At 43.7% G+C, this 13,648-nt stretch overlaps 1 protein-coding gene across 1 annotated transcript; it reads right to left on the bottom strand.

Annotated features, from left to right (window-relative positions):
- Positions 1–3,265: 3,265 nt before the first annotated feature.
- LOC125748422 (peptidyl-prolyl cis-trans isomerase FKBP9-like) lies at positions 3,266–13,425 on the bottom strand. Its single transcript, XM_049024499.1, has 10 exons — positions 12,923–13,425; positions 12,077–12,222; positions 11,216–11,405; positions 10,849–10,994; positions 10,152–10,341; positions 9,518–9,663; positions 6,536–6,725; positions 6,306–6,451; positions 6,044–6,207; positions 3,266–5,747 (listed from the first exon to the last, which is right to left on the bottom strand). The coding sequence occupies exons 1-10, from the start codon at positions 13,123–13,125 to the stop codon at positions 5,568–5,570; spliced, it is 1,701 nt and encodes a 566-aa protein (XP_048880456.1). The 5' UTR covers positions 13,126–13,425; the 3' UTR covers positions 3,266–5,567.
- Between the last annotated feature and the right edge of the window lie 223 nt (positions 13,426–13,648).

The raw sequence follows: 13,648 nt of genomic DNA, 5'->3' as shown, positions 1-13,648 counted from the left end.
TGACCGCGTGCAGGGGAAGCTGGGTCAAGTACAAGGAGATCCAAAGACAAGGGGCTTTATTGCTGGCAGACAACATGGTGAAAACGTCTGAAATACACAAGACAAGCGAAAATAACAGGAAACAGCTGGTGACGATCGGGGTACAGAGGGGTTGGAGGGGCATGGATACCCTGACAGATTCAGGGCACCCTGCACTTAACAGGGACCCTTGAAAACAAGTTATACGTAAAATTGAGCGAGCCCAACGTGATATATGTCATGGGACCCAGAAGTTGTAGACAGGCGCCAGGTTGTATAAATGCTGGAGGGAGCTGTCAATGCCAGTACAGTAAAATAGCACAGCTTCCAGCTTTCACACATCTGGCGCAACACTAATGCTTTCAAACACTTTCGCAAGAAATCTTACTGCAAATGTTCCATTACAAACCTAAAATTAGCTACATCAGAAGCGTTTGGGTAGTTTGCAAACCCTATTTACCTACAAGGTAATAAAACTGTTACAAGTATGCATGTAAAAAGAGTGTGCAGAGTTGTTTCAAATTGAAATTCTCACGCCAGCCAGTTGACCACCCTGATACAGCCAATTCAGATGTGAAAGATATGCTGTAATGTTTTAATTCTGAAATCACTGATCTGTCACTGGGTACTCATTCATTACCATGCTGACTTTACATCCGTTTAGTTTTGGCTGTGTAGGTTTAAAATTACAGATGCCGTCTAACATATAGGTTGTGTATGATGCATTGGCATACAATTTCTGCTACTATGGGTCATCACTGACCATAGTGTCCATTACAGCTGATGCAGTCCATAGAAAAGAGGAGTAACAAATTAAAGAACATGAATCTGACTGTAGCAGGACTGTATGGAAACAGGCATCAGTTTTATCACAGTAGAGAAATGATTTCCTACCTCACCCCTGTTTCACTTCACTCCAAAATTTCTTGGTCCAGAACAAGACCAGACCCAGAGTGGACTGTTCTAACTTTGGCTCAGACACCTCCAGATGATTGTCCTCCTCTGCTGGCTCTGGACTCTTCTGTGGGTCCCACAATCAGCAGAATCTTTCCATCCCAGAGGAGACCCCAAATTCAGTGGTCCACAAAACTTAGACATGGAATCAGAATAAGATTTGTAATGTCACTTAATATTTCCTGGTTACCTTAGTATTTGAACATTATTAAGAGAAGCTCACACACTAACCGACATTCTTTCCCAAGTTTCTGAAAGTTTCTTATACACTAGATTTTTTTTGCAGAAGGTGGCTCAAGGTCTCAAGCTGAGATTCCTCCTTACTTGGAGGTACAGGGCCCCACTTGTTCCCTCACAGATGCCCCGCTAGATGGCCCTTATCAGTCTCACACTCAGCCAGTTGCTAGGCCAGCCAGATTCATGGCCTTGACCACATTATCTTCCTTTCTTACATTCCTCCTTGACACAAAAAACTTTTTTGTCTTTTTTAGGTTCATATGCAGATAAAGCTATAACATGGTTACAGTATTCTGGTTATAGGTTATGCACAAGGAAGATTAGCGGATTAACAGGAATAATACTGATTGAGTACTTAATTTGTACCTTTTAACTTTAAAAATCACAGTAACACTTTACTTAACCATGGATTTTCCTACCACACTTTATGTAAATTCAATGCAAATTCAATCAGTAATTAATAATGAAACTCCTGATAACACTGATTACAACGATTTTCTGCTTTGAAATATTTAATATACTAAACAAATAATACAATAATGCAAACTTCCTTAAGTAATAGGTTTCCACTTTTAGATAAGAAGCATTTTGTAAGGAACTAATATGTGTTGGTATGAGTCTATTTTGCAAGAGGACCAGACCATGGCACAGACCTGACCCGAGAAGTAAATCTGCTGCGGTAATCAATATGAGAAATGCATGTATGTTGTTGGTCAAGGATATGTGGAAAGAGAACAAGGAACATATGAGGAAATGAGATGAAGAAATCGGCGGAACTCAACTTGTTTAAATATCCAAAAGGATGAATGATGAATAGGTCAACTGTGCCTTGAACTGATACTGGGCCCCATTAAGCAGAAGTAACTAATGTCCAGATATCCGACCCCTACTTGAACTGTCTGTAAACTGCCGCGTTTTTGGCTATAAAATATATATGCACTTGTTGTTTGAGGAATAGAGCGCAAGATGCATGAGAGCCTGCTGAGTGCCTGTTTCCCCAAAGCTTTGCGATACAATAAAGTTTGTCAGACTCTTTAAACAATCGGCTCAGTGAAATTTTCATGACAAAAGGACCCATGTATAATGCATTATATATACATTCATACTGCATTATAATGCATTCATAAAGTATTATAAACATGGCTATAACTATTTATAAAAAGCACAACACATTATAGCCACGTTTATCATGCATTATCAATGCTCTATGAAGATCTCTATAATTCACTATAATTTTGTGTGTATGTTAACCTGACTGTGGGAATTGACCTAGTTCTGAGATTTTTTTTTTTTTTTTTGAAAGAACAATGTGAGATGTGACCAAGGACTTGAGGGCTTCTTCCCTGGCAAGGGGTCAATTCTGAGACTAATGTTACCAAGTAAGAAGGGATCTCAGCTTGAGCCATTGTCTGAAAAAGGACTAGCAAATAATCAAGAGGCCTGAGGAAAGACTTGGGGTAGAAGCTCAGGAATGGAACATTGGCGTTGATCATCATGAACCTCCCTTTGATGAAATATCAAACCACTATATTAGAAATGTTCTGCTGCTTCTTTCGGTTTTGTAACCACAGACTTATTGGCTGTAACCCAGATGAGCAGCTAGAAGATTGATGGCCCCATAAAGCTCTGCATGGCCTTCCAGATACCTCATGATGCATCTTTCTTGGTTTTCTAGTATTTATTCTCCATTGTGCTGATAATATTGACACTAGTAATCTGGTGCATAGCACACATACTAACTGGACTGTTGGACATGGTCCTGGTACATGGTGCTCCTACCACCTCCTGAAACAAGGCGATATTCAGTTTCCTCTGATCGGATGAGTCCCCGGGGGTAACCCTACAGCCTCCTGATTTATCAATACATAGAGCATTACCTCTGCAGGGGGTGTCATGTTCCAGACCGAGGCCTGCAACACCGTTGTGTAACGTGTAACTCACTTGTTCAATTTAACCCACAATGCCATATATGTCTACTGTATCCAAAAATATGAGGGTGTCACATAAATGAAGGGTCAAAAAATGTTTCAGACAATATTAGATATGATACAAATAATTCAGAGCCACAATCATTTATTTATTAAAACCACATACACACTGGTAAAAAATGGGTAAGTCAACGCATATAATTTACTTCTATATGAGAACACTGTTTTTCAGTCCATTTAGTGATATTCAGCACACCGGGCTCACGCAGCATATCTTTCACGCGCAAATCATGCACTCCAGGTGAGTGAGTACACAGCAGCATTGTTGTCAAGACTCTACTCTTTCACTGCCCTTAGCCTCAGTAAAAGTCTTGAATCAACCTTGATTTGGCTTAAGTTTCAACTGGTTTTTGAAAATAATAGTCCGAGGTGTTGTGTGGTACAAAACCTGGAGAACAGGAAAGAAGGCCTGCTGGAGAAGAAGTGCATGATGGGACTGTGGTCAGGCCTTGGCTTGTCCTACATGTGTATTTGTGAATGTCCCTCCCCAGGGCAGGAACTGGGGTAAGCTGTGGGAGCAGCATACTAGGGGAAAGAACATTGTGGGTGTAGCAAGAGACGGGAAAATCCATCAGCATCAGAGCAGATATTAAGCAGTAAAAAGCATGTATTCCTGGTCCTGTGGGCTGGGGAATAACATCCATACCAATATTCAGTTATGCATGTATTAAAAGAAATGCTTTTACATCATTTTACTCAGTAACTTTTTCTGGATTTACCATGTAATCGCTTACCTATTGGGATAATGTCAAATACAGAGCTGGTTTTTAAATTCTGCTATTTGTTTTTAAAAGTGCTCAATGCTTTAGCCCCATGATACATCTCCGACCTGCTAATTCCACATTCTGTCCCCCGGCCACTTACCCTAACCCTCACAAGGTGACCAGGCTCTCTCTGCACCCCCCCCCCCATCCTACTATAAAGTCCTGCTCTGCTATTGATGATGTATCTCTCTTGCTTTCACCGCTTCTCCCATTCTGCCAAGTCCACCCTTAATTTACTCTAAATTCACGTTAATAATACTCATTTTTAATTGCCCTTTTACGGTTTTTTCTCTTTGTTGTTACATTTCATTATTTTTTAAATCTAATTCTTATTTTTTTTGTATGCATATTTTCATGTTGTTCTTATATATTACTATATAATATAATATTATATAGTATCTATGTAATACTTGTTAATCCATTTTTCCATCAACTGGAAAGGACCTTGGGTCCAACCCCTGCAGTTCTTAAATGCACTATACAAATAAGTGACTTGGCTATTTCGCCGTAACGGTCGAGCTAACCTCGCAGGAATCTGCAGTGTGCGCAGAGGGCAGAACACAAGAGTGTCTGGCCTTGGAGCTTACGCTGATCCAGGAGTCAGCAGACGGTTCCTAATTTTTCCTGTTTATACAAATACAGAAATATTTCCTGTAATTCAGTTTTTATAAGAATCACAAACGTCATATTGGCACTGGAAACAACTTTTTAGAGCTCGAGGAATGAAAACTGATTTAGTGACGCGAGTTAGGAGAGAAATGAGTGACAGGGGTTGCATTAGACCCCACTCCCCATGTTTACAAAGCAGGTGACTGTCTGGGGGACCTCCTCGTGCATGAGAAATTCAATAAGGAAATCATCTCCGGATACAGAGTGTCAATTTTGAATTCTTTTTGTCCTTCTGAAATTTAAACTTCCACAGATGGTAAGGACAAAGAATGTATAAAAGAATTAAACTTTAAAGCCAGGAAGGCAACCCCCCACCACCAAAATTAACACACACACACTTCTAATCGCACTTGCAAATTAACAACTTAAAAGAATCGCCTGAAGTAGCCCCTAGGTAATTGTCTAGTCAATATTTTTAAACAAACTATTCAAACTGGCTTTGCATGTCAGATTGTCAGCCAAGACGCTAATCTTGAAATATTCCTGGGGGTGCTTTAAGGCACGGCCTCACCCGGGCTAAAGTCTGGGGGGCTGCTATGATAATTTGAAAAAGCTCAGGGGCCACTAACCATGGTAGTGTGCCTTTGAATGTTCCAGAATGTTATGCGTAGTTCATAGTTCAGCAAGGTATCCACAAAAATATCAACCTCAACAGAAAAATACAAAAAGATCCTATTTACATACGTAAAACTTTTTGTTTAGACCAGCTAGGTATGAGTAACCTGTGTGTACTGTTGATTCAATGCAGATAAAATACCTCGTAAAACATTGGGGGGAGACAAAAGAAAAAGTTTTAAAAAAATTGACTGACACGGAAAACATTCTTTGTACTGTCCGTTCAGCCTCCTGTGTTACCTGTGCATCCCGGAAGGATGGAAAATTTACTCAGCATGGCTGTGGCTTGTAAAAATGGTGGCTTCAGGACCCTGGTCGCGGCCTAAAGTTCATCATGCTCTTGTAACTCATCTGCCTTCAGTTTGAATTCATTCTCTGTAATTTTGCCATCACCATTGCGATCCTGGTTGGTGAACATGTTCTCGATTATGCTGTGTGGGTCGAAGCCGGGAGCAAGGCGACCTTTACCCTCATTTACCTGCTGCAGGATGTAGTCCGAGAACTGCAAGGAGAGTGGGGGTGGGGGGCATGGATTATGTTACAAATTGCGATTCGTCAAGATTACGACTAATATCACCGTGCGAGTTTAAAAAAAATTAAATTTTCCGTCTAAGCATGCATTACTGAAATTTGTTATTCACATTTGGTACCGCTAATATATTTGCCCAATTGCACACAGCCTGGTTTGTTTGTTTGAGCTGGGAGGGAGCAAAAATGTGGACTGTCTGTGTGTCACTGAAGACTGGGCTGAGACAATTTAACACATAAGGTTTGGCCCTGGAGGATCAGGACACCCACCTCTGTTGGTTCCACTCTAGCATCCTTATTCTTATCCATGTCTTCAAAAAGACTGGGGGAGATGTTCTCCTTCCACACAAACATGTAACCCTCGGGAAGCCCCTCTTCCATGTCGATCAGCTCGATGTCGAATGCCAGCACAGCGCTGCTTGGGACCTCCCCATCTAGTCACGTAAGCAGAGGACACTCTGTCAAATACTGACGGTATCAGGCTTCTAAGGTTACTTGGAAAAACCACAGCCCATTTCTAGCGGACACTCACCGACTCCCCTCTCGCCATAGGCCAGATGAGGTGGGATGACCAGTGTGCGCTTCTCACCCACACACATGTCCTGCAGGCCCATCTCCATCCCCAGAACTACTTGCCCTGCACCCAGGACTATGTTGTAAGTCTTCTCATAGCGATACCTGTAGGAAAATGCAGTTAGAAGCAAAAGCACATGCGAGGCTACCTACTCCTGGGCCCTCATACTGTGGGTGGCCCATACTTACGTGGAGTCGATGAAGGTGCCATCCATCAGGCTGGCATTGTAGTGGTACTTGACAAAGTCGCCCTTCTTACTACGTGTATCACAGACGTCGGGCCTGAAACTGGTAGTGATTTGCACTGTATCTGAGGGGTTGTGGAAGTCCACCACAAGGACGTCAAACACCAGCACTGCTGAACCAGGAATACTGGTGCCTGAGGGACAAGCAGAGTAATCATTCAGACTTTGGGAAGGCAAATCACTAAGCACTAACGAATGATGTCTCAAGTACGTCTCCACCACTCTATATTCCCTGAATGCTCCTAGTGTTGTACTGCTGGAGTGAGTTGTACCAGCTTGTACAACCCACAAGCACAAGTTTGATCATAAAGTTGAGGGTAAGGTATACCTTAAATCATACGTGGTAGTTTTAAACTATGTACTTGTGTATCATATGTGCCTGGAGCTCAATGATCTTCATTTGGCTGCCGAGCAGGGCCCCAAAGTAATGGACTAGTCCACCAGAAAAACGCCTCAGCGAAGTCAAAGTTAAAAACTCATTTGTGTAAGTGAGACTATGGGCCGGTGGTGGCCTAACGCTTAGAGAAGCGCACTTGTGATTGAAAGGTTGCTGGTTCAAATCCCCAACCAGCAAAGTACCCCTGAGGTACCCAGAAAGACACCACTTCCAAGCACTGCTCCCTGGGCATTGAATTCGACGGCTGCTGCTGTTGTAATGTCATGTACGCAAGGTTAAATGCAGAGGATATATTTCATTGCTGTGGTGTGCCAACAATGGCGATTTAATCACTTTCACAAAGCTGACAGTTAGTTCTAACCCTCAGCCAGGGTCATAGCGTACAGCAGAGAGTTGGCTGGGTGTCAGTGCCATTGTTTTTGGGTGAACTGGGTGTCTCATACAGTTACCATGGCTTCATGTGTTGAGGGCGGGGTTAAAGTAGCTTGATACCCCTATAACAATGGGCATGCTGGGATCGCCATCAATGACTCACTTGTGCTGGGCGGTGGGAGATATGAGAAACTGCACATGGTGTGTTGCTAGATGACCTGACCTTGAGTAGCTCTCTAGTTCTCCTGGCTGAGAGCGGGAGACTGAACATGGATTTAACTCTTATTTCATTATGCTCATATACACAATATTCATTTAGACTTTTGTTTCACTGTGTACATATATCAATTAACTAATTTCACTAAGCTTATATGTAAAACAATGTGTATGCAAGCTGTAGCAGTAGCAATTATGCTATAAAAATCAATATTTATGTAAAAGGGCATGGTTTTTTCCAATTTATCATGATCATCTTTCATTCCTCTAAAATGTTAATTCCATTTTTCACATTTATTGAACATGTAATACTATATGAACAAGATATGTGAGCCAGTAAGGCCATTGAGGGAAATTTTAGGAGCTTTAAGGACAGAACTGAAGGGCCCAGTACCAGGAACTATGGTAGTGAGATGGATAAGAGACGAGCTAAGGAGACACATCTGGCGAGGGAGTGTAGGGACCTCCAGGAAAGGTATAATATATGGATGGATGATTTGTGAAGGGGGCTCTTCCACTGCATGTGGGGAACCTATGTTCAAACAGACCTATTAAACTTCTCCCATCCTAAGTTGTCTGCAGATTTATGTCCGTCTGCATTTTATTATTTCCACGGTGTCTCGTATGTTGTTGGAGTGCTGATGTTTAAGGATTCTGCAGGCCTTTGTTCCCTCTCACATCCCGTGCCGGTTTAAGGTGCCACAGTTCATTAGAGCCTCCTTTTCGCCATACCACACTCTAAAATAGGCCTACATCATGTACTTGTAAGCATTTGTAACTGGTATGTTAATCAAATTTGTACTAATTTCAAAGTGGTAACATCAGACTTTTCTTCTAGGTGCTTGACATTCTTCCAGCTACATTAAATGCTCTAAGAATTCACATGAAAAAAAAAGAATGCAACAAATTTGCAACAAATGCAACAAATTTCTCGCTTGCTACCTAACGGCAGCTGGCTGGACTAAGACATATGACGCTGGCAACCTTGTCGTGTCCTAAATCAGCAGAAAAGGTAACAAGTTATTACAATCATCTAATAATAATGTTATACTACTGCATGTTAAAAACAAAAAAAGGTCTGTTAATTAGTTACATCTTTTCCAATTTCTATCCATCCATCCATTCATTTTCCAAACCGCTTATCCTACTGGGTCGCGGGGGGTCCGGAGCCTATCCCGGAAGCCACGGGCACGAGGCAGGGAACAACCCAGGATGGGGGGCCAGCCCATCGCACACCATTCACTCGCACACCATTCACTCGCACACCATTCACTCGCACACCATTCACTCGCACACCATTCACTCGCACATGCACACCTACGGACAATTTAGCAACTCCAATTAGCCTCAGCATGTTTTTGGACTGGGCGGCATGGTGGTGCAGTGGTTAGCACTGTCGCCTCACACCTCTGGGACCCGGGTTCGAGTCTCCGCCTGGGTCACATGTGTGCGGAGTTTGCATGTTCTCCCCGTGTCGTCGTGGGGTTTCCTCCGGGTACTCCGGTTTCCCCCCACAGTCCGAAAACATGCTGAGGCTAATTGGAGTTGCTGAATTGCCCGTAGGTGTGCATGTGTGCGTGAATGGTGTGTGAGTGTGCCCTGCGATGGGCTGGCCCCCCATCCTGGGTTGTTCCCTGCCTCGTGCCCATTGATTCCGGGATAGGCTCCGGACCCCCCGCGACCCAATAGGATAAGCGGTTTGGAAAATGGATGGATGGATGTTTTTGGACTGTGGGGGGAAACCGGAGTACCCGGAGGAAACCCCACGACGATATGGGGAGAACATGCAAACTCCACACACATCTGGCCCAGGCGGAGACTCAAACCCGGGTCCCAGAGGTGTGAGGCAACAGTGCTAACCACTGCACCACCATGTCGCCCACCTATTTTCCACACCCACCCCAGAATTCAGTGCTCTACCCACCTCCCCTTATAGCTTACCTGTTCCCTCTTCGCCATAGGCCAGATGTGGTGGGATGGTAATTCTCCTCCTCTCCCCAATGCAAACACCCAGCAGGCCCTCATCCATGCCTGCGATCACGTAGCCTTTCCCAATGTATGTATTATAGGTGCTGTTCCGGGAGTAGCTATTTGCACAGTTACAAAATTATATTTTAGTCACCTCCCGGCCTTTCTCAGTCACTTCTTGCAACTGTAATAGCATGGGGAAACTGGGCAGTTTTATGCATGTTCCTGCTTGCTCTCCACAAAACACACAGACATATATAGGTGAGAGCAAGTTTTGGGGTCAAAGCACAAGGTCAGTCAGCATGTATCACGCTCAGTCCTACACAATAGAGCCACACCCTGCCTGGTCATTGCTTGACGCATGATTTTGACACAACTAAAAGATTATACTGTAAAAACTGTTTGTGTGATGATGTCTCCCTCTAGTGGGACTCAGTTATTGTCTGTTTTACAGTTATTAAACTTTCACAGCAGTGTTGTACAGTGAGGTACAGTGTGGTACTGTAATGGGCCTAAATCAAAGGTACGTTTCTCCAGAATGCCAGTAAGAAAAGCCAGTTCTAGTTCCAATTTTCCAGTAAGGAAGGAGCAGTAAGAATGAACTCACCTGGAGTCAAAGAAGGTACCATCCAACAGGGTGCCATTGTAGTGGTACCTCATGTAGTCGCCCTCTTGACTCTTGCGAGGGCATATCTCAGGTACCACTTGGGGCTGCACCATGATGCCATCCTTCGGGTTATGAAGGTCCAGGAGAACAACATCGAAGACCAGTGAGGCCTGGCCTGGGATGTCACTGCCTGCAGAGGTGGGTGTGGTCAGACTCGCCAAGGATGTCACTTTCTGTCTGCTAAATACTGCATATTGAAAAGCAGTTAGTGTCTCAAGTCATAAGGACAGGATAGCCCCCCAGGACATTCGATGTTTATTTTGGCTTCGGTTTTCAGCCAAAAAAAAATTATAAATTCTGGTTTTGGTTAAAAATTAATTTCGGTGCAATCACGATTTACTATGTTATCTGTCGCCCAAATCAAAAAAGAGAATCCTTTATTCCTGTAAAGGCCCATTTCCCACGACCTATTAGCAGTAACAGCTGCAAGCTCTGTGCTGGTGAAATTCTACTCTGCATGAAACAGGACAGCTCCTGCTGGTCGAGCATTCAGCACCATCAACCACTGTTATCTTCACTGATTATGAAACATCTGACAGTTAAACATACAAAGAATCACTTGTTAAACAACTAGAAGAAGAAAAAAACCCAACTATACCCACATGTCAACAAAAGCACAGATCCTGGCCCCACTTACCATCTCCATTCTCGCCGTAGCCCAGGGAAGGAGGCATGGTGATCACGCGCTTCTCACCCACACACATCCCCAGCAGTCCCTTGTCCATGCCGGCAATGAGCCAACCAATGCCCACGTAGGTATCATACGTACGCAGACGGGTGTGACTGGAAGACAGATGGGTGGAGAGAGAGGTGAAGTCTATAGGATGCTTCAGCATACTGTTGTTGTATACGGCTTATTCCAGGCTCAAAACAAAATCTACATATTGATCTGATAATGAGAAGCTGAAGTAGTTCAGCCTTCCTCTGCCAGAACACCCCTCTTCACATTGGCAGCATTCCGGAAAAATCCCCCTGGCCAAAGCCAATGAAGGTGTCACTCTTACCTAGAGTCGAAGAGTGTGCCGTCCAGCAGTGTGCCATTGTAGTGGTACCGCACAAAGTCGGACACATCTACAGTCCGGGTACACGTCTCGGGCTTGTAGTAGGTCTTCACCTCGACCTGGTCCTGCGGATTCCAGATATCCAGCAGAAGTACATCGAAATGCAGCACAGAGTCAGGTGGGATGATGTCACCTGTGGAAAGGGGAACATCAACTATCAATAGCTTATGGGCCAACGTATCTGAGGGCTCAGCCAATCAGAATTCCCTGCCATATTCCCCTTCAGGGAATGGCTAACAGTGGAAGTGATTCAGATCTATTATCACACCGGAGTAGCAGCAATCACAGCGCCATAATTCCCTGCCAATAAGGGTCCTCCAGACAGCTGCACAGGTAACATACAGCCAGGGCTGCTTTCAGACTCTCACACAAGAACTCTTACAGCAAATGTATATTATTCCATTATAAACCTAGAATTAGCTATATCAAAAGTGTTGGGGTAGTGTGCAAACCCTACAGACCAATTACAAGGTAATAAAACTGTTACATGCATTTTTGCACATGTATTTTTGCAACTATTACATGCAATCTGTGTGCAGATTTTGAAACTGAAAATATCACTCCAGTCAGTTAACCAAAGCTGGTACCCCTGATACAGTGTACATTTATACACACATTTATACACGTGTATTTGGCAGCCGTTTATGTCCAAAATGACATACATGTGAGGCATAACATGAATAGAGCTTTGAAGTAAAAGTACAGCTAAGTTAAGCTCCCAGAAACCAGTGCAAGACAGTTGTGATGGGAAGAGGGTTTTTGTAACTGGAAATGCTTGAAACTTTTCATGACGCATGTGATTACCATATCCATCCTTTCCGTAGGCCAACTGTGGTGGAATCCTGACCAGACGCCTCTCATTCACACACATGTCCAGAAGAGCCTTGTCCATGCCCTCAATCAACTGCCTTCTGCCCACAAACACATTGTAGGTTGAGGCTTTGTCATAGCTGTGGGATAAAAGGCAGGAGTCAGTTAATCACATGACTAAGACGACCCTCTGACCTCATCCATCAGCCCCTTCATCTAACCTGCCAAATGAATGATGGACCAATGAGTTCAATAAAGACATGATGAAAATTTAGTCTGTTTTAATTGATGCTTCTTTTTGTTAGTGATTCAAATGGTGGTCAAATCACATCAGCTTCTTTCTAAGCTTTACTGAACTTAATATGGGAATTCGTCCGTACATTAAAAATCCAAGGTTTCGACCGCTTAAGGCTCATGAACAGAACCAAAAATACCGGATGTAAAATCAGGCAAATTTGTCTTAGCTGATAACCCAGACTCTGCAGGTCTACTTTACGATCAGAACTAAAAACTGAATGAACTCGGATGTACCTAAAGCTGAATATCAAAATAATTAAATGCAGTCATCGTGGTTTCTAACAGTCTAAGGACTTTAATAACTTAATTAAAAAGGCAAATTGGCGATGCGTGCAATGCCCTTATTTTAAGATAATGATTGTCCGAACGAGACTCTTCGTCACTGCAGTGTGTGAATAACACATCAAAGCCCATATCGTTTATCTGTAAAACATTTTGCAGTTCCTGCTTAGCTGGCTTCTCAGTTTGCCCTTCTGCCTGCGTGGCTGGCTGCCGCCCCGGGACCGCCTGGGACAGCCCTGCCCTCCCCGACGGACCACTTACCTGGAGTCAAACTTTCTCCCGTCGGGAAACATGCCGATGTAATGGTACCTGACGAAGTCCCCAGCTTTCACAGCTCTGTTGCAGTGCTCCGGGATGAAAGTCTTTTCTATCACGATGTCATCTAACGGCACCGTCGGTGCGTTGCAAGCAACAATGCTTATCAACTGTGCTAAATAAACTACGCTGGGCCATATCTCTCTCATTTTAACTGGGTAAATGTTAATCTGGACAGTCTGTCGGCCTGAGATATACGGATACCCGTCACACCCCCGACTGATTCTTGCCTGGGCCACGATCTTCTCCGCGAAAAGCGCTTTGGCGTTAGGGAATCCCGCACAGATTCGCGATCTGCAGCAAGTGTGTGTGGATGCCGACGGAAAGCCGAGCTCCCTGCTTCCGCTTCTGCACAGAGCTGAAATCTGATCAAAGACTAGAGGAGAGTGGGACTGGCTTCATACGTGGCACTTCGAGGGTCTTGGAGTACGAGGAGCCCGGCCGCAGTTCGGAGCGCAAACCGCGCCTGCGGGGCTCCTCTGAGAACTTTGTTTTATTATGCATAGGCGGCTTGCTGGTTGACGACTTGGAAATGCAACCAGAAGTCTTCTGGAAGTCGCAAGGAGTCTGTAAAACTAATCAAAAATAAACATAATTTAAAATGACATCAGTTGCGTTAAAAAAAATTATAATTAAAAGCCCCATAGAAATATCAATACTATTATAATATTC

Source organism: Brienomyrus brachyistius, chromosome 9 (genome assembly GCF_023856365.1).
Source record: "Brienomyrus brachyistius isolate T26 chromosome 9, BBRACH_0.4, whole genome shotgun sequence".
In the NCBI taxonomy this organism is placed as follows: domain Eukaryota; kingdom Metazoa; phylum Chordata; class Actinopteri; order Osteoglossiformes; family Mormyridae; genus Brienomyrus; species Brienomyrus brachyistius.
Note: the sequence above shows the minus strand (reverse complement) of the source record. Positions and strands in the feature narration are given on the sequence as shown.